Source organism: Trichoderma reesei, assembly GCF_000167675.1.
Source record: "Trichoderma reesei QM6a unplaced genomic scaffold TRIREscaffold_1, whole genome shotgun sequence".
Classification (NCBI taxonomy): domain Eukaryota; kingdom Fungi; phylum Ascomycota; class Sordariomycetes; order Hypocreales; family Hypocreaceae; genus Trichoderma; species Trichoderma reesei.
In genome coordinates this window covers 1,888,667-1,907,621 of record NW_006711148.1, presented here as the reverse complement: position 1 = coordinate 1,907,621, position 18,955 = coordinate 1,888,667, and the positions used below count along the sequence as shown (strand labels likewise).

General features: G+C 54.1%; 8 protein-coding genes across 8 annotated transcripts; 3 read left to right on the top strand and 5 right to left on the bottom strand.

The window, feature by feature from the left end:
- Positions 1-2,053: 2,053 nt before the first annotated feature.
- TRIREDRAFT_102884 (uncharacterized protein) lies at positions 2,054-3,056 on the bottom strand (the record flags this gene model as incomplete). The annotated part of the gene is made up of 2 exons (XM_006961234.1): positions 2,054-2,283; positions 2,816-3,056. 2 exons carry the CDS (start codon positions 3,054-3,056, stop codon positions 2,054-2,056), a joined length of 471 nt encoding a protein of 156 aa, XP_006961296.1.
- An 831-nt stretch (positions 3,057-3,887) lies between these two features.
- TRIREDRAFT_44175 (lactate/pyruvate transporter) lies at positions 3,888-5,786 on the top strand. The gene is made up of 3 exons (XM_006961021.1): positions 3,888-4,253; positions 4,510-4,665; positions 4,732-5,786. Exons 1-3 carry the CDS (start codon positions 3,903-3,905, stop codon positions 5,707-5,709), a joined length of 1,485 nt encoding a protein of 494 aa, XP_006961083.1. The 5' UTR covers positions 3,888-3,902; the 3' UTR covers positions 5,710-5,786.
- A 202-nt stretch (positions 5,787-5,988) lies between these two features.
- Positions 5,989-7,153, bottom strand: TRIREDRAFT_119779 (uncharacterized protein). The gene is made up of 3 exons (XM_006961233.1): positions 6,727-7,153; positions 6,244-6,626; positions 5,989-6,161 (listed from the first exon to the last, which is right to left on the bottom strand). The coding sequence occupies exons 1-3, from the start codon at positions 6,832-6,834 to the stop codon at positions 6,083-6,085; spliced, it is 570 nt and encodes a 189-aa protein (XP_006961295.1). The 5' UTR covers positions 6,835-7,153; the 3' UTR covers positions 5,989-6,082.
- Positions 7,154-8,114: 961 nt separating this feature from the next.
- Positions 8,115-8,969, bottom strand: TRIREDRAFT_1960 (uncharacterized protein; the record flags this gene model as incomplete). Its single annotated transcript, XM_006960873.1, has 1 exon — positions 8,115-8,969. One exon carries the CDS (start codon positions 8,967-8,969, stop codon positions 8,115-8,117), a length of 855 nt encoding a protein of 284 aa, XP_006960935.1.
- A 774-nt stretch (positions 8,970-9,743) lies between these two features.
- Positions 9,744-10,639, bottom strand: TRIREDRAFT_1959 (uncharacterized protein; the record flags this gene model as incomplete). Its single annotated transcript, XM_006960872.1, has 2 exons — positions 9,744-10,557; positions 10,623-10,639. The coding sequence occupies 2 exons, from the start codon at positions 10,637-10,639 to the stop codon at positions 9,744-9,746; spliced, it is 831 nt and encodes a 276-aa protein (XP_006960934.1).
- Positions 10,640-11,398: 759 nt separating this feature from the next.
- On the top strand, positions 11,399-12,572 carry TRIREDRAFT_1958 (uncharacterized protein; the record flags this gene model as incomplete). The annotated part of the gene is made up of 2 exons (XM_006960871.1): positions 11,399-11,509; positions 11,784-12,572. 2 exons carry the CDS (start codon positions 11,399-11,401, stop codon positions 12,570-12,572), a joined length of 900 nt encoding a protein of 299 aa, XP_006960933.1.
- Positions 12,573-12,777: 205 nt separating this feature from the next.
- TRIREDRAFT_53106 (N-terminal fungal transcription regulatory domain-containing protein) lies at positions 12,778-14,615 on the bottom strand (the record flags this gene model as incomplete). The annotated part of the gene is made up of 3 exons (XM_006961232.1): positions 12,778-13,069; positions 13,134-14,310; positions 14,381-14,615. 3 exons carry the CDS (start codon positions 14,613-14,615, stop codon positions 12,778-12,780), a joined length of 1,704 nt encoding a protein of 567 aa, XP_006961294.1.
- Positions 14,616-17,148: 2,533 nt separating this feature from the next.
- TRIREDRAFT_74086 (uncharacterized protein) lies at positions 17,149-18,771 on the top strand (the record flags this gene model as incomplete). The annotated part of the gene is made up of 4 exons (XM_006961667.1): positions 17,149-17,502; positions 17,563-17,818; positions 17,875-18,189; positions 18,316-18,771. The coding sequence occupies exons 1-4, from the start codon at positions 17,282-17,284 to the stop codon at positions 18,769-18,771; spliced, it is 1,248 nt and encodes a 415-aa protein (XP_006961729.1). The 5' UTR covers positions 17,149-17,281.
- Between the last annotated feature and the right edge of the window lie 184 nt (positions 18,772-18,955).

The window sequence follows — 18,955 nt, the reverse complement described above, 5'->3', positions numbered from 1 at the left end:
GTGATGACCAGATGTCAACATTGCAGAGCCCCTGTCTCGTTTGTCAAATGCTCCCGTGTTATTCCGAGTCTCGCCCCTGGACATTCTCCGCAGTCCAGACAGGAAAGTTGGAGAAGGGAAGGGGAAGAAAACATGGTGACATTTCGGGGGTCCCTGTGGTCCTTGGTGTTGTGGGGAAATCGAAGGGTAAAAATGCTGGGGTCGTGGGGCAATTAAAAGCCGGGGGAGGGATTTTGATGTCTCTGCGGGAGGGGACGATGCTCTTTTCGTTTTATGGGGAGGGTGTTCCTGTATGTGAATAGGTACTAAGAGAAAAGAGTTGGGGTAAGGAGGGGAGGGAGGGATTGTGGCATGGTCTGATGCTTTTGTTCGGAGTATTCCGGTCATACCAAGTTATATCTACAGGAGTGTTAGAAGTACAATGTATGGGGGAAACGATAAAGAACCGGGGCCTGATACGAAGATGGTCGGCGTGAGAAGAGGGGGTTTTTTTTTTTTTGCGGAAGAGGGCGTTTTGGGAGTGATGGTTTGTGTGTGTGGGGGAGGGACGCGAGTTCGGATGGAAGAATGCGTGGAGTTGCAACGGAGTAGTAGGGAGGGCCCTTCTTCATTCGTCTCTCTCTTTCTCTTTCACGATTTGTTTGGTGTGAGCGAGCGAGCACTTGAACTGGTTTCGTTTCTTACGAAGGGCTCGGGGAAGGCGAGGAATGGGACGGAAACTATTGCGTGGGCTGAGGAGAATCAAGGATCCAGATGGTTTCCAGTAATACCTTGGTCCTTTGCTGCACTACCTTACCTAGGAGGTACTAATGTACTACATGCATGAGATATCGCGTGGGTGAGTGGTTGCACTTACAACCTCCAGTCAATAACTCCCCCCTCTTTGTGTTGCAGTCTCCAAGCGTCAAAACTACATAGTACTAGCGCTTAGATCGAAAATCATTTCCAGAACAAAAGGAAACCCAAAAACCGACGGATGTAAAACGCCTTCGCCGCGTGGGGAAAGAAAGGAGCTCTAGATGCAACTCTAACGCCGTGAGACGGTCTCCAAATCGAACCGTCCACACTTGATTGCACTTGCAGACGTCACACCGGGCTTTGGCACGTCCTTTGTGTTGGCCGTTTCATTCTGCTTTGTTCAAAAATTTTGTGGTCCCCGGATTTCAGGGGGGAGATGTGAATCCTATTGTAGCAGCCTATTGTCAACGGATATCACGTGGAATCGGTGTCTGTGCTTTCTTTTTCTTTTACACAGTCGAGGCTGTTCTGGATTGGATTTGGCTTGTGTTTGCTGTTGGGGTATCGATGGAAACTGTACTCGTATGCTGTTGTGGGATTCGCTGTATCCTCGAAGGGTCGTATTCGGCCAGTCGGGCTCCGAAACCGCTGGGTATTCTTACCGAGTTCTTCCACGTTACGGTTGTAGCTAGAGAAACATGCATCGCCTTGTTATAATAAGCTGTATTATAAACCCCATCTCAGAAAACAAGAGTCCACTAATACAATGGCGGGGGAGGAGCATCTTGCTCGGCCATCCTCCGAATGGGAACTTGCATCGTACGGGCTCACTTCCTCATGTCGTACCTGTACATACAAGCTTGCTGTCCACGACTCAGGACTGACACAAACTACTGTTATTCCTGCGTGTGGCGTATCCTTCTATTCTGCTTCCCCCGGTCTTCTTCTCCTCATCGAGTAATTCGTGGCTTTTTCTCCCACTCTCCCTCAGACGAGCATCGCGTATCTTCTTTCTCCGTTCAAGCGAGCAACCGGCAAACAAAAGTGATACCCGAACGAACCGAGTTAGCCAAACGAATAGAAACGGCATCGTTGTGCCAAGAATACACTTATGTGATACCGCTAGTCCTCTTTACCGGTACTACCTAGTACTACTACTACTAGCACTTTCAATCAAAGCAATAGCAAAGCAAAAGCAAAGCAGCACACGAGACCAAAGGAATTCGGTCATGTTGGAAAGCACCAGCACATGGCCGGAACAGAGTTTTTGCCCTTCTCACCCCTGGTCCTGCACTTTGCACTTTGCGCTTGCATCTCAAGCGGAAGCGCTAACAAAAGCCAGGCGGCAGCGGGGAGGCTTTCTTCGGCCCCTGATTGGCTGAGGTGCCGGTGCCGTGCGCAGTTGCAGCTGCTGGACCAGAGGCCAGTTGCCAAGGCCAAGAACCGGCAATGTCGTGCCGAGAGGGCTGCCAACTGCTGCCAAGCCGGGCCTAGCCTGTGGCTGTAGCGCTGCAGATCCTTGTCCAACAAGACAAAATATCACGACTGTTCTTTACATTATTTCTTCTGATTTTATCATTTTGTGCTTGTTTTCTTTTTTTCTCTCTTATCGCTGAAATTACTGTTTTGGCGGGGAAGGAAAAGAAGGGCCTGGGGAAGTGCGGGAGCCGGTGATGACGCTACGAGTCTGATGATGATGTCGCCAAATCGATGAACGAGTGTGAGCTTGCCGATCTGTGGAATTAAGGTGCTGGGGAACCTGGAGATGGTGTGCCTTATTTTTTCTGGCCTTGACAAATGGCTCATTGTCGCCAAAAGCTGGGGATTCCCCGGACCATGGCTTGATGAATCGGCTGTGCGTCATGGGCGTTGCTTCAGATTCTTCCTGTTGGTGCTACGAGCTCCAAACTCGGGGTCAATGGTTTGTGTGTGTCTAACGCGCAGCACGTCTGACGAGGCTCTCGACGGATCATCCATCACAAGCCTCGTTCAACCAAGCACAGGCGGCCGCTAATAAGCAAGCGCAATCGTCAATCCAGTCCTACCGAGAAAAACGTGCTTCATACTCGATACATACAGGTAATACTACAGTCGCCGACCGTCTTCCGTCTTCGGGCAGACCGCCGACCCTTGCCGGATATGGCGTCCGCCTTTGCCCGCATGGTGCCCGTCTTATACACTCCGAAGACGCACAGAATATCCCCGTTCCCAGCTGTGCGAGGGCCAATCACGGCTTCTTCGCCGTCGATAATCGCGTGTTTGCACGGCAAACCGTCGCTTGGGGGCTTGCTGCTGCTCCGCCGGTCTGCGACATCCATGTCAAGTCACTGGTGAGGGAGGACATGGACCTCTCCGTCTTCATGGTGTGCCACTGGCCGGGAGACGCAGCGCAGTCATGGCTCCCACCCATGTGGATCACATACAATCACTCCAACTTGTCGTCCCCGGCCATGCCTGTTGCGTTCGTATTCCCATTTGCCATTTGCCATTGTACAGGTACGGATGGGCCATCCTTTGCTCAGCTGGCCTGATGTTGGCCTCGAGCCCAACAGCACCAGAGAATAAGCTTGTGTGTTGCCCGCAATGTCTGGTGGAGGCAAGGCTAGACGATGGCTAGGCTCGACTTCTAGCCCCATGCTGGCCCCATCTCCCGGAGCGACATGCTATTACCGGTTGCATCACGCACGGCTGTTCGTCCTGGCATCGGCTGGTATTACTCGTATTGTTGCTGTTGCTCGTGGCGAATACAACTGATACCAAGGGCAATCCAAGGTCCTCGACTGGCTCGGGGTAAGGGGCAAGGGGGGCCTGCTCCAGAGAATGCGTGGACTTGGGCTAGGAGCACTTGGTAAGCCTCAACCCTGGAGGATTCCCGCTTTCGTACATGATCACTCTGGGGTTCCCCAACGTGGGCTGCGTCTATGCATCCCCTCACCCTCCGGCTTTTGCTCCGCATTCTCGATACCCGTCCGAGTATTTGATCGCCTCTCCTCCCCCTCCTCCTCCAGTTTCCGGAGGGTTGGTTCTTCTTCCCTGCGGCCTCTGCTTCTTCTCCCTCCCGTCTGCCATCCTTTCGTCTCTCACAGCACCGTCAAGAGCAGCACAACACCGCCATCATGGTTGGGAATCGAGAGGAGTACTGGGTCCCCGAGGACTACGATGGCATGACGGCGGGCCGCTACCTGGCCACGCGCTTCTCGTCGCTCAAGCCGCCCATGCTCAACGTGCCCAATCCCATCAAGCTGTTGCGCATGCTCAACCGCCAGCAGTGGTCCTTCTTTGCCATTGCCTTTTGGGCCTGGACCTGGGACGCCTTTGACTTCTTCACCGTGTCCCTGACCGTCAGCGACCTGGCCAAGCAGTTTGGCAAGACCAACACGGACATTACCTGGGGCATCACGCTGGTGCTCATGTTCCGATCCGTCGGCTCGATTGCCTTTGGTGTTGCTGCTGATCGCTATGGCCGCAAGTGGCCGTTTATCGTCAACAACCTGCTGTTTATCGCTCTGGAATTGGTAAGAATCACGAGATTTTCTGTCATATGTTGTCGGTTTGCTTTTATTGTGTGAGCTGCCGCCAAGATGAGCCAGCGGTGCCACCCGTCTTGGCCGCAGAACTCTTGGCCAGCCAAACCCCGCCAATAAGTTGCGGCACTGCACGCACTGTTGCAACTGCCGGAGCTATTGGTTTTGTTCATTGACATGGTCCAACGAGCCTTTATCGACTCGGAAACTATCTTGCAAGGGGCAAATGCTAACATGGCATCTTTAGGGAACCGGCTTCTGCAACACTTACAAGCAGTTTCTCGCCTGCCGCGCCCTGTTTGGCATCGCCATGGGTGGCCTGTACGGAAACGCAGCCGCCACGGCTCTGGAAGACTGTCCGCAGGAGGCCCGTGGTATTATCAGCGGTATCCTCCAGCAAGGTGTAAGTCATCCTCCTCTCAAGCCGTGAAACTCCCACAACTACCTACGGGATGCTGACCCCTTCCAGTACGCCTTTGGCTATCTCCTAGCTGCTGCCTTCGCCCGCGGCCTCGTCAACACCACCTCGCACGGATGGCGCCCCCTGTTCTGGTTCGGTGCCTGCCCGCCCGTTCTCTTCATCGCCTTCCGGCTGATGATGCCCGAAACCCAGACGTACCGCGAGCGTGAGCGCATGCGCATCGAGGCCGGCCGAAGCAGGAGCAGCGATGAGTCCGTCGGCAAGGTCTTCATCACCGAGGGCAAGGTTGCCCTCAAGCGCCACTGGATCCTGTTGACCTACCTCGTTCTGCTCATGGCCGGCTTCAACTTCATGAGCCACGGGAGCCAGGATCTGTACCCTACCATGCTGACGAACCAGCTCCGCTTCAGCGCGGACAAGGTCACCGTCACGCAGGTCGTCGCCAACCTGGGCGCCATGACCGGCGGCACCCTCGTTGGATTCATGAGCCAGTCTCTGGGCCGCCGCTTCAGCATCGTCTGCTGCTGCATCGTGGGCGGCGCCCTGCTGTATCCCTACACCTTTGTGCACGACACGTCCGTCATGGCCGCCGCCTTCTTCCAGCAGTTCTGCGTGCAGGGCGCCTGGGGTGTCATCCCCATCCACCTGATGGAGCTGTCTCCCGGCGCCTTCAGGACCTTTGTCGTCGGCACCGCCTACCAGCTGGGCAACCTGGTGTCATCGGCCTCTTCCACCATTGAGGCGCGTCTCGGCGAGCGCTTCCCCCTGCCTCCCACGGCTTCCGGCGTGGCTCGTTACGACTACGGCAAGGTCATTTGCATCTTCATGGGCTGCGTCTACGCCTACGTCATTATCCTGACCATTTTGGGGCCCGAGCAGCTCCGCAAGAGCTTCGACGTTGCCTACGACCACGACGCGGCCGAGGTTGCCGGCTGGGACGACAAGCCCAAGGCTGTTCACGACGAGGACTTTGATGCCAAGACGCGGGATTCGACCGCTGAGAAGCGTACTGTTGAGGAGGTATAAGCTACATCTTGGATGGGAATTTCCTTGTGTGACTCTGTGAATATGGGATGGGAAAGGGATTTGACTTGCATGCAAGTGGTGGAAGAACACCGCATGTCACTTATGAGATATAACGCGCTTTGTATATGACGATCAATTTATACCAGCCCACGTGGGAATGACTTACTGCACGTGCTGCTGCGAGCATGAAGTGAATTTGGCTTACATGTCGAATGACACGTATTGGTTTGAACAAGGCTTTGGACAATGTAGGCAAGTCGAACCCATCAGGCTCATTATTGATATATATATATATTCATCAAAAACGCCCCTCCCCCAATCATAATCTACGTATGTAGCAGGCATGCAATGTCATATTCTTCATCAAATCATTCTAGTGCTTATGATGATGCGAATGGTGGTGATGGCCATGGTGTCCGCCATCATTGTACATCTTTTCCTCCTTGTGCTTCCTGCAAAAAAAAGAGAAACATTAGCCATGAAAGATTTTCCCATTTCCCCTCCGAGGGGTGATTATAGATTAATGATACGTACTTGTATGCGTTCTCAATGAGATTCGCCCCAATGGCTCCGGCGGCTGCAGCGCCCAGGCTGCCCAGCAGTCCTCCGCCGGCCTTTTTCGCTGCGAAAGCCGCCGCTCCGCCGCCGACGAGGGTCGCGCCGAGGCCGCGCTCTCCGTCGGGGCCTCCATCGACTCCGGCGCCGGGGTACTGCTGGTCATACCCTGGCTGCTGCTGGCCGTATGGCTGTTGCTGCTGCTGGTGGTACTGCTGAGGAGGCGCAGCGGGGGGGTATTGTTGCTGGTATTGGGAGGAGTGAGGCTGGGCGTAGGGGGATGTGCTGCGGTCGTGGTATTGTGGTTGTTGTTGTTGATGAGGGGGGTATTGGTTGTATTGCTGCTGTGGGGAGTATTGATACTGTTTGTTTGTTTGTATGAGAATTTGTGTGAGTCGAGAGAGAGAGAGAGCTTGGGAATTTGTGGTTTCAAGGCGGGAGGTAAAAGAACGAGGGACGAACCTGTTGGGGGTAGCTTTGCTGCTGCTGCTGCTGGCCGTATTGCTGCTGAGGAGGATAACCGTTGCTGCTGCCTCCGGAGGCGCTGGCGTAGTAGTCTTGGGCGGACATGGTGGGTGGCTGTAGTTTGGTGGTTGGTTAAGAGAGATTGATGAGGTGTTGCAACAAGAGCGGAGTGAGTATTACTATGTAGAATGGAAGAATGAGAGGAGAGAGAGAAAAAGGAGAGAGAGGGAATCTCAGCTGACGGGCAAGCTTAGTCTTTTATTGATTCTGGGGATTCCTACATTAGCAGAAAGTAGGTACATACATGTAAGGTCATCCATCCATCCATCATGCGGGCAGCGCAAAGGCCGGCGGCGGCGGCTGTGGGAGAAGAAGGCTGGGGGCGTTTGCCAGACAAGGCTTTGCCGCGCGACTACTATCAGATGTGCTAATGAATAATTTGGTCTTGTTGCAGGATTTACCTACATTCGTCGTTGCAAGGTGAGGAAAAGAACGTGCAGGTCCGTAGTTATGCAAGGTACCCAACATATTACATGGCGATGGGGGATGGCGAGGGTGGCGCAGTGACTGCGGTTTTCTGGGGCGCCGAGTCCTTTTTTGGTGGGATTTGAGCGGGATGACGGCGGTGACGGATGCTACTTGGATGGACCTTGGGGGAGTTTGTCTGCGATTTGTCGAGTTACGCATCATGCACATGGGAATCTTTGAGGATGAGGGTTCATTGCGCTGATCAGGGGTCGATATGCCGATGTGTTCTTCTGGGCACACCATGTTGGTTGGGGTTGTTGGTGACGGGTGTTAGCCATGTGCAGTCCATGAGGAGTTTACACTATTTTGGGGTATATACGAGTATCAACGAAGTCGGTACATTCTGTCGAGCCCATCTGACACCAAGGCATACTTCCCTTTACTACCTCGGGACATTACACACATGATGGAACTACCTAGTAGCAGAAAAGAGAGGAGGGGCGCCGCAAGACCCCGGAGACGCCAAAGCGGCGGCAACAAGCCAAGATGCAGCCATCATCCGCTCAGCCACGCCCTTTGCGTCTACCACCACCTTGGCAGTAATACCTACTACTACTACTAGGTAGTTGGTGGCCCAGGGGCATCATGTGTTGAGCACGCAAGCCACGAGCAAGGCACATCAGCTGAACGTGCATTGTCTTCTCTCTTCCCACATGGGCTTCTTGAATGCCAAGACTGATTCGCTCGCCGCATTCGTCCTGTCCTTGTTCCGCGGACATGGTGAATCTCTGATGATAGTATAGGCGTTGCTGATTTGCAACAGGCCGTATCGGCGTTGAACAACCGGTCGTTATCGTTCACAGGGACTGAACACCATCCGAAAATCCTCAACATGGGCATCATGATCAACCTGAACCTCAGTCGCTCCCCTCCACCGCCGGCCAAAATGCCTCCTCGGCAGCCAACACATCCCGCCACTTGGCCATCGCCCGCTCCACCAACCGCGCCTTGACAAGCTCCTCCTCATCCTCTCCCGCCTTGCTCCTCTCCATCTCCCGCCGCACGCCCGCATCGACAATCTCCCCCAGCGCGTCCACGAACCGCGCAAACTCGGCGGAGCTCCAGTTCGGAATGAGCTCCCGCCGCAGCGCCCCGCCGTCGGCGTCGTCCTCGGGCTTCCTGTCCGCCGCGGCGTCGGAAACCCGGGCGGCCGCGCCGGACCAGGCGTCGAGGTAGCACTTCTCCGTGGCCCAGAAGACGACGGCGGCTTCCAGCCAGGGAAGCGGCAACGGCGCGGCGCCGTCGCCATCGCCACCAGGGGGCGCGACGATGCCGTCAAAGAGGGCTTCGAAGCGGCGCAGCCCCTCGAGCTTCGTGCCGGGCGCGACTCGGCCGTCTTCTTCCCCGGCGGCGAGATTCACGTCGACGCCGTATCTTGCCGCCGTGCGCACAAACATGTCCTCCTCGCGCCGGATGTTGACCAGCGCGTCAATCATCCAGTGGAGCAGCCTCTCCTCGACGCTCTGCTCCCGCACGGCGTTCTCGTCGCGCAGCGGAGGCACCACGTCCGGCAGCTGCAGGAAGCTGAGCAGGCGGCCGATGCCGCGGATGTACGCGTGGATGTACAGCCTGTCGTTGGCGAGCCATTGCCCCAGGAGGGTCTTTGGGAGGCGGCCCTGGGAGGCGCGGGCGAGGAAGGGGGATTGCGTGGCGGTTTGGTAGGCGACGGGGTGGGAGGTGAGGAGGGTTTGCGTGAGGGAGAAGGGGGCCATTGGATAGGGGGGCTTGTTGAAGTCTTTGTTTGGTGCGTCAAGTGTCGATTAGAATCGTGGCGGGATGTTTTTGATGTGATGTGATGTGATGTATGTGTGTGTGTGTGTGTGCATGGAGGTGGATGAGGCTGAGAATGAGGCTCGTGATGAAGAAGAGTGAGGTTGTGTAGATGTGAGGACGACATATCGCCCTCATTACGTCACATGGGTGGCTTCGTCTAGGTAGATATATCGGCGTATAACAAAACGGGCGGCTCTTGGGAGGCGCACTCTGATAATAAGTCATTCTCATTCCACGGCCAGAAAATAAGTATAATACTCTTTATAATCATGATTAATCAATAAGATGATTTTTTATTTGGCATGGACAGATGTATGTACCTTATAAAGTGCTTTCCTGCTGAGGCTAGATTAGTACCTTGACGAACCTTGAAATATTTCCCTATGACCTCTTATAGCAGATATGGGGTTGGAAGCGAATAAGCGGGCAGAATGCTGATGACATGCAGTTGATAAAAAGGACATCTATTCTCATGTCTATTTCTAGGTACTTTTGAGTTCCTTTATCTTCTAGCAGTCTTCCCGCATGTCCCTTGTATGTAACTGTATGTCGTTCGACAGACGCCATGATTCGAAAAAAAAAAAAAAAAAAAAAAAAAAAAAAAAAAAAAGAAGCCGCATCTTCAATCAAGCATGCTTTATCCCCCGATTTTGTGGAAATTCGGTAAAAGAAAGAATGCCCTTCCATAACCTCCTCAGTCGTCCATAATCTCCTCACTGCGGAACCACGATGCCGTACTTTTCATACGGGAAATCCTCCAGGCTGGCAAGGTACTCGCCCCAGCCATCATCCAGCTCGCCAACCTGATGCATATCGACGTCTCCAGCCTCGCCCGTCCGGCCGGCAAGCACCTCGGCCTCGCGGCCGGCGTAGAGCGCCTTGAGCTCCTTGTGCGGGCACCAAATCACGCGCATGCCGGCGCGACGGCCGGCCTCGACGCCCGGGACGGAGTCCTCAAAGACGAGGCACTCCTCGGGCTTGATGGGCTCTTCGCCCTCGGGAAGAGAGGCGTTGATGGTGTCGAGGGCCAGGAGGAAGATGTCGGGCAGGGGCTTGCCGCGGCCGGGCTTCAGCCGCTGGTCGTCGCCCAGGACGCGGCGCTCGTCGGGGAAGACGGAGAAGAGCTCCGTCAGGTGGTCCGTCTTGAGCTTGAAGTTGGCCAGGTGGGAGCTCGTGGCGAGGGCAATGTGCACGGGCTTCTGCTGATGCTTCTGCGTCTTGGCGAGGTTGGCGAGCAGCTCGGGGACGCCGGCGAGGGGCCTGGTGGTCGGGAAGCGCTCCTGGTGAAGGGTGACGATGCGGGCCAGGTACTCCTCGGGCGTGAGCTTGAGGTCGGCCCATTCGAGGAGGATCTGGGTGGCCGCGGGGCCGGGGCGGCCCTGGAGCTTGGCCTTGACGTCCCAGGGGAGCTCGGGGCGGGTTTGCGAGTGCTCCTTGAGGATGACGTTGATGCACTGCGTGTAGATGTCCTCGGTGTCGAGCAGGAGGCCGTCCATGTCGAAGAGGCAGGCTCTCACGGGAGGGAAGCTGTGCATGTGTGTGTGTGGTGAGTATATTGGTCTCATGATGAGAAAGGGGGGGTGAAGACGTACTCTGTTCGAGGAGCCATTTTTGCAAGTGGTGAGAATGATATTTTGGTGTTTTGGATGATTGATGCTGGGATTGAATGAGATGCTTGCTATGCAATATGAAAAAGAATGAGAGACTCTAATATCTGATGGATAAGAATGAGGTGAAGAGGTTGACGATGTTTCTTATCCTCGCCACTCCAGCTTTTTTCTCTCTCGCTTGCGTTGGAGAGAGAAAAATAGTTAAAGATTGTCATTGTGCAAACTATCAGTAGATGCGTGCCAAAATAGCCTCGCATGTGCCATCAAGGTGCCCAAGCGCCTCTACAGCTTCTGCAAGTCTGGAATGTCACAGTTTGTACAGGGCATATGATTGGCACCCGCGCACTTTTCCATTCCAAGCTTCGCCGATTTGTGATCTCCTTTGAATCTCCAGCTTCAAGTGGCTGCAGTGGGGGCGGGGCCTGTTGTGCCTGGATTCGAGTCTCCCTTGATGGAATGGCCATAGGAGTAGATTGAGCATTGATATCCTACAACTAGGTAGGTAGCTATCGGATTGCAGATTATGAGAGATACATAGAATGATTGATTGAATTGTTACCTCCATAGTCATCACATTCCGAGTGCTTTCCCTTGTTCATCCCCTGTGATATCCCGCAGTCTATTTCCCCCAGCCTGCTGACATAATCAGGACATCCCCCCAATCCCCCATCAAGCCACAGCCATTCCCAAGCTTCCACATTCACATCTTCAATCTCACACTTGTCACTCGTCATCTCTCATTCCAGCACATTCAAGCCATGGCCACTTCTGATAAGGAGAGAGCCTCAAAAAACACAGAGAACCCATCTCAAAAGGAGAACAGCAGCGATGAGCCACAAGAGCTGAGATTTTCTCCCGAGGAGGAAGCAGTAAGTCAATACAACAAGTGTTGATGTCATCCTTGGGCCCTATGATAACAACCTCACATTCGGCCGTCCTGGGCAACGTCTGCCATCATTCCCCCGTTCTGTCACCTTTATAACCCTCAATTTCAGTCAAGGAAAGACCTCAAGTGATCGATTAATGAAATATTGCAATTGAGGTCCTCAGATATTCAGCCCCATACCCTCTCATACTGTCTACCGCTCACTCTCATAAACACTCATCTCAGAATATCAACCCAGATACTCATCATCTTCACAGGCCCTCCTCAAAGAATCCCACACCATCAAAGCCGACGCAAACGCCCTCTTCGCCGCCAAAGACTACCACAACGCCCTCTCACGATACAACGACGCCGTCGCCTCATGTCCAAACTACCTCCACTATGAGCGCGCTGTCCTGCAAAGCAACATTGCCGCCTGTCATCTGCAAACGGAACAATGGAAGGATGCCATAAAGGCTGCTTCAGACGCACTCGATAGTCTGGCCAAGCTTGAGAGCGAATCAAGTCCAAAGGAGTCCAAGGACGATACCACAGACGGCAAAACAAACAATCAAGACACCAACCCTGGTAAGCCCAAGGACGACGAAGAAGAAGACGTAGAAGAAGAAATCATCAGCTCCGGCGCAGCCCACTCCGCACCCCCAGCTCCTCCCTCCCCAACGCCAGAGGAAATCGCCCTCGAAGCCCGCAAGGCAGACATCCTCCGCATCCGCACAAAGGCCCTCCTCCGCCGCGCCCGCGCCCGCTCCGAGGAAGGCGGCTGGTCCAACCTCGCCGGCGCAGAGGAGGATTACCGCGCCCTCTCGCAGATGCCCGGCCTGACGCCCGCGGACCAGCGCACCGTCCGGGCGCAGCTCAAGGCGCTGCCGCCGCGGACAAAGGCCGCCCAGGAGGCCGAGATGGCGGAGATGTGGGGGAAGCTGAAGAATCTTGGGGATGGCATTCTGAAGCCCTTTGGGCTGAGTACGGATAACTTCAAGATGGTCAAGGACGAGAAGACGGGGGGTTATAGCATGAACTTTTCGCAGGGAGGCTCGTCTTCATGACATGATGTCCAGATGATGGTCCATTGCCGATATAGCGTTTCGTGTATTAAGTGGTTGTCATCATTGCCGACATGTTGTTGCTTGCTGTTGAGCAGGAGACATTGATAGAGCGACTGGATGAATCGACCTGGCCCTGCCAATATACCCCTGCCTCCCCATCGTATGGCCCAGTCAAAGGCATCAAGTGAAGGGCCTCGCTTGTGCACTACCGATATTCAATCTGGGCCTTCATCCTCTGCAGAATATCCAGGACTTCCATCTGCTCTCCGTCTTCCGTCAAAGTACTTGACGCAATCAACAGTGACTGCACCGATATCGGCCCCAAGTAGCGGTCCTCCGTATGGGCCACGATTCCGCATACTTCTCGGGCATGGTGCAGCTGAAGCGCAATCATCTCTTCCGAAAGCATGATTTGCTCCAGCGGATGCGTCTGAGTCAGGATAAACTGCGCCGTGTGGTACAAGAGACGACAAAACACCGCCTCGCGTTTGGGCAGCCTGATCAAACCAGGGTCAGTCTCCTCATACCACAATACAGAGCGAGTCGTATCCCAATACGTACCATGCTTTCGGAAATGCAGAATTGTTTTCTGCTTGGTCGGGATACATGTAACCCAAGGGCCGCATGTTTCGCGGGCATGCGTCGTTCCACTGGTCACAAAGCAGCTTCAAGTGCTTCCATTCCGGCAGACGATCCTCCAGTGTCCTGTTCTCCCGCAAATCTATCTCTGTAAACGACAGCACACACAGCCGGTAGCTAATTACCTTGGCCAAGATGAATAGCATCCTCTGCACCCACAGCTCTTCGCCCCTATAGGCCATCCCTTCGCCGCCTTCGCTGGAGAAGTCCATATTGATGCTCCACGAGTCGACATACAAACAGTAGCCGACATCCAAGCTCCCAACAATGTCCAAATAGGCATTCAGCCAGAAACATGCCGAGCCAATGCCGTCGCTGTCTGTGTTCCACCGGCTCTCGCTAATGATGGAGTTGAGCACGGCGAGGCTGTGGCCTCCGCTCTGTGGCCCTTCTCTAAACATGACATTATAAAGCTTGAGAATGACTGCTACAATCGAGCAGTCTTCCACATCTCGCTCTGGGTTCTCGTGGTAGCGGAACAGATGCATGTTGGCCGTGCTGTAATATGCTGCAGCTATTTCAGCCATGTCCGGGTGGCGGAGTGCCAGGCGTCGTATTCCGCAGGCCAGGAGAGAATAGAGTAGTAAAGGAGAGTCGAGTGCTCGGTATGGCAGGCATTCGCCAAAGTATTTTCCCTTGTTGAACGAATCCATCCAGGCCGCAACCTCTTCCACATAAATCTGCATATATCTGACCTGCTCAGGCGTGTCGAGGAACTCTCGTTCAGGGGTACTGAGCGTAGTCGTTGGGCAAGTGACGCTGTCATCTTCGAGGGGCTCGCTGACATTCGATCGGTCTTCGACCTCCGAGAGGCTCATTGGCCCTGATTCAACTTGACCTCCCTTGCGCCACTCGGTTGCTTGGAGTATCAGACTGTCGCTATATATACTCCTTGTCGAATTTGAGCCTTCCGGCGAGATATAGACATGCCAAACATGCCCTTGCAGGATATGCTCAGTTGGTCCTAGATCCGGACTGGAAGACTGCATCTCAGCCTTGATGTTGCAATCGGCGGGTGGGCTTTGCGGAGGATCTGCATATCTGCTTGACCCGCCCTTGTACTCCGAGGCGATGCGTCGAGAATCGTCCTGGAACATGACTACATGTAGGTGAATGTCAGCGAGATCAACGCAGAAGTAGCAACGGTAGATTGGGGCATCAAAGCATACAGTTTCGTGTACTAACGGGCACCAAGTAGGACGTATCATGCACCGTAGTGTTTGAGAAGTTGAGTCTGATTCCACGTATGCATTTTCGACCGCCCTTTTCGCAGTTCCTGCAGATCGGGACAGCCTCGTCGCATTTCAAGTGCCGGCCGCGACATGTTAAACAACCGGTGCGCACTCGCTTTGACTTCGTTGGAGGCTTGGGCACGGGCAATTCGCCTCGGTAAATGTCTATCATTGTCACCTCTGCCGTTGGCATGGGTATCTGATGGGGATGACAGCCGGGATGTTCTGCGTGCATGGCTTGACTCTTTCGGATGGTCGAATGAAAGGTGTAGGCTCGGCGCCGCTCTGACGAGGAGCGTCTTTTACCCGTGAACTCTACTCTCAGATAATTAGCTCAGAGGAATATTCATGGGCCGGCCGCTGGGAAGCGTTATCATCATACCTCTTAGCTTCCCTTGTGGCGATCGAAGATCGGTGATGCTGTACCCAAGGAGCACGTAGCGGTATCTTATTCTCCATAAAATGGCCCTTTAGTCGGCTTCTGTTGCGGTTATCGACACCGCTGAACCGGGCGTCTGAGCTCGCCCAGAGTCTGGAGTTGGCGTATGTCGTAATGTGATGTCTTTGAAGTCGTTCTAGATATCATCCAACGTACACTGCGGATTTGCGTCTTGCGGTGAAGAGGTTGGGCTACAGCATGCTGGATACCGACTCGCTGTCAGGAGAGTATATACAAAGTGACCACCAGCCTCTAATGGCAGAGCAGTAACGTCAGCACTCGGAAGGCCTCTCCAACAAATGAGGGGGCCCCAAGCAAACGTCGGGAACAACCAGACTGAGGGATATGATTTGATTCCGCAGTCGGGTCCAGGCCAGATTGCACTAGCGTATGTGACGGTGATACGAGATGTTTGGCGTCTGTCTTGTCTAGGGAAGACGAGAAGAAGTGAGGAGAAAGAGCAGATGGGACATGTAATAAGGGTGCAAGCCGGTGTGCCAGAGACTCCTTGTTGCCCGAGTTCTTGTAACACCGACGCCAAGGGCGATGTGCCTTCAGGGGCGCTGAGCGACCACAGATCGAAATCAACCAACTGTGAACATGGACTGGTTGCCTCTTCCCTGACTGAGGGTTTTGACTATAGCGTGGCGCTTGGGGGCATCGAAGTCAACCGTGAATCGCTCGAGAGTGGCCGCAAGCTGGCGTGGGATGACCTGGGGCTCTCGAGATCTCCTCAGCAATGGTCATATGCCGTATTTTGGCTTGGGCTTTTACATGGAGCGACAAGGCGTATGCCCTGCAGACTTGGCAGAAGTCAAGAGCATATGTCGCGCACTCTTCAGTGGCTAGCCCTCTCTCGCTTGTACAAGACTGACAGCAGTTGAGTCCAGTCAGGGCCTGCAAATTGCTGTAAGACATACTAGTAGTATATGCTTAATGAGAGGATCCGCTGGCATGGGTGCAACCATTGACATTGTGCATAGCAGAGCATTTGGAGGATGCTTCTCAGCTTGATTCGGTGAGCATCCACTGGTTCGAGCTTGCTGACAGCGAGTCGTGATAGCCCTTCTCTTCATCATTGGGCAGCGGCACGCCTCCTGTCGAGATGATAGACACTGCCCCTTGAAGGTTTGCTGCAAGTGTTCAGCTCTTCAGATAGCCCCATCAGCTCCTGGATGTGGCTGACCGGTGAACGATCCATTTCCGCCATTGGAGCGAGCAAGCAATTTGGAAATGCCGGCCTCAAAGCATTTCGTATATCCTTCAAAGTCTTCTCTGGAACACGCCGAAGAAGCAAGTCTGCAAAGGAGCATCATCATCAGCATCAGATTTAAGCACGCTCAAGCACATCATTTGTTGCTGCCCGACGCTGCTTGACTTGTTGCAGTAGGGCTTTAGGAAGTATTGCGTTCGCCGAGCCCGCATGAAGCTTTCGGGCACCAGTTCTGTCCCGAGTAGTAGGTAATGGCCTGGCCTGCTGAAAACCCATGACGGTGGCTTGCTGCTGCTGCAAATAGCAAACAAGGCAACGACTAGCACTAGTCCGCGGGATATTTTGAACAAGAGCCATGCCAAACAAACATGCGAGGGGGCCAGGGCCCATGGATTCGCCCTATGAGGTGTAGGGCTTCCCCTCCTTTCCGTCCATGCGGAGGCCTGGAAGCAAGAGGCCAGACTCATCGGGATAACCTGACAAGGCTGGCTTGAGGCATAGGCCAATCGCGAATCACCAATCACCAAGGCCGCTGGTCAGCTCGCAAAGCCCATATGCATGTCTCAGAAAGAAGAGCCAGAAATGAAGTAATATCATGAGCTGCCTGGCCACGCTGGTGCCTTGTGGGATAGGGATCGTCGCTTGCTGTGACCAAGGACATTGGACGATGGCTCACTCAGGTAGCAATAGACTGAGACCTTGGAGGTAACGCAGCATAAGAGCAGGCTGTAAGTCGCCGGTCACGGGCCTTTTGATGACGTTCAGGACATGGCCTTTGGCGTTTCTCTCCCCCCACGTGCTGAAACATCTTGGCCACGTCCCTGATGCTTGTTCGAGTGACTGAATTGGGAGAGAAGCAATGATGAGGAGGAGAAGAGGGGTTTGTAAGGTAGTTGAAGGAAGAGGGAAGTTGCTCGAGGGTCGAAGCTGTGCGAGGTGTACATACCTATGGCAGCGCACGTGACTGATGACAAGCTCTTGTACTTTGTATCACTTCTAATCGACGAATCTCTTGGACCGTAACAAATTCAACTCGCACTTCACCAGCCCATGAATCAGCGCTCTTCTACTTCCTCTATGAGCATCGCCCTCTGCTTGGGTAACAGGCAATGTTTCAGCTGACAAGCACCGGTCGGGTTGGCTGAAAGAAAGGCGGGGGAAGTACTTCGCAAGGTACGCAGCACCCATGGCTGAATCAACGCCGTCGCCAAAGGCGATACTGCGAGGGCACAAGGCCCAGATCCATGCCACCACGTTCGTGAGACACAACGAGCGCCTTGCGACGGGCGATGCCGAGGGCTGGGTCGTGCTCTGGGACTTGACCATCATGCGGCCAAGAGCCGTGTGGAGGGCTCACGAAAATGCGATTCTCGGCATCAGGGGGTGGGATCGCGATAACATCATCACGTACGTCTTCACTTCACAGCATCGGCTTGACTTGTCCAGTTTACTGATTGCCGTCTCCAGCCATGGCCGCGACCACAAACTCATTGTGTGGAGGGTCAGGGAGGAGGACGAGGGCCGCCTCAGCGTCGCGCTACCCCTGGAAGAAACCCCCACGCCACGACCTCAGCCGTGGGTGCTTCACCTCCTCGAAGTCAACACGATGAACTTTTGCTCATTCGCTGCTTGTCTCGGTGACGCCGCCCAAGGCTCCTTGGACAGTGCCGCGTCCACAGCGCAAGTCCTAATCGCCGTCCCCAATACACTGGCGTCTGAAGCCGTAAGTAGCGTGACGTTTGGACGCCGTCGTACCTTGACTGATGAACTGTGTGCAAGATTGACATCTACGCCCTCCCCAGCCAAACCAGGATCCACACCATCAAAACTAGCCAAACCAATGGCATGGCCATGAGTCTGTCTCTCTTTCACCACGATGGGTGTTTGACACTAGTTGCAGCATTCGAGAACGGTTTCGTGTCGGTGCACCGACTTGACTCTGATGGGTTTTGGACCATGACTTACCGGTCCAAAGCACACACGCAGCCGATCCTATCCATAGATGTTCATCCTAGCCGAGAGTGCTTCTTCACTTCGGCAGCAGACGCCTTGATAGCGAAGCATCCCGTTCCAACCTCCTGCCAAGAAGTGGATGTCGATGCTGAGTCCAACCAAAGGGTTGTGGAAATAGTTGAGCCCAACCAAAGTAATGCGGGAAAGTCGCTTCTATCAGCGGCTTTGAGCGCTGCTGGCTCTGCAGAGACCAGGGCAAGGCCCAAGAAACTGAAAGAGTGGGAGCATCCGCTCAAAGTGGTCAACACCAAGCATTCCGGCCAACAAAGCCTCAAAGTTAGGTCCGACGGAAAGCTGCTGGCCACGGCTGGATGGGATTCCAAGATACGCGTGTACTCAACAAAGACCTTGAAGGAGCTGGCCGTGTTGAACTGGCACAAAGTTGGAGCCTATGCGGTTGCTTTTGCGTCCGTCGACGAGCCGAGCACTCCTTTGACCACTTCGCAGCCTACAGATTCCATGCAGCCTGTCGAAAGAGACATGAGAGATACCACTGATGTATTACAAGATGAAGAGGGCTCGACTGGTTCTCGACAAGTCAGGAGCCTGGCCAAGGGAGCTGGAATGAGCGTCAAAGACCGCAGGGTTCAGCTTGCAAAAACAGCACACTGGATTGCAGCAGGAGCAAAAGACGGAAAAGTGAGCTTATGGGATATATACTGAAAAGCCCCTATATACAAATCCATTCATCCTAACATGTCCGCGTTGACCCATCTAATCGTGTCAATACCGAGATTGGGCTCTCAAGAAAGGGGAGCTTACCCAGTCCATACTCCTCATGATATCAACCTTGACTCCGGGTCGATGCACACCGATACGGCTCTGATGCAATCTGTCAGCTGGTGGA

Coding starts and splice junctions, on each gene's coding strand:
- TRIREDRAFT_44175 (XM_006961021.1), top strand. CDS start 3,903: ATGACGGCGGGCCGCTACCTGGCCACGCGCTTCTCGTCGCTCAAGCCG. Junction 4,254..4,509: donor TGTTTATCGCTCTGGAATTG/GTAAGAATCACG, acceptor TGGCATCTTTAG/GGAACCGGCTTCTGCAACAC. Junction 4,666..4,731: donor GCGGTATCCTCCAGCAAGGT/GTAAGTCATCCT, acceptor GACCCCTTCCAG/TACGCCTTTGGCTATCTCCT.
- TRIREDRAFT_119779 (XM_006961233.1), bottom strand. CDS start 6,834: ATGTCCGCCCAAGACTACTACGCCAGCGCCTCCGGAGGCAGCAGCAAC. Junction 6,627..6,726: donor AGCAAAGCTACCCCCAACAG/GTTCGTCCCTCG, acceptor ACAAACAAACAG/TATCAATACTCCCCACAGCA. Junction 6,162..6,243: donor CTCATTGAGAACGCATACAA/GTACGTATCATT, acceptor TTTTTTTTGCAG/GAAGCACAAGGAGGAAAAGA.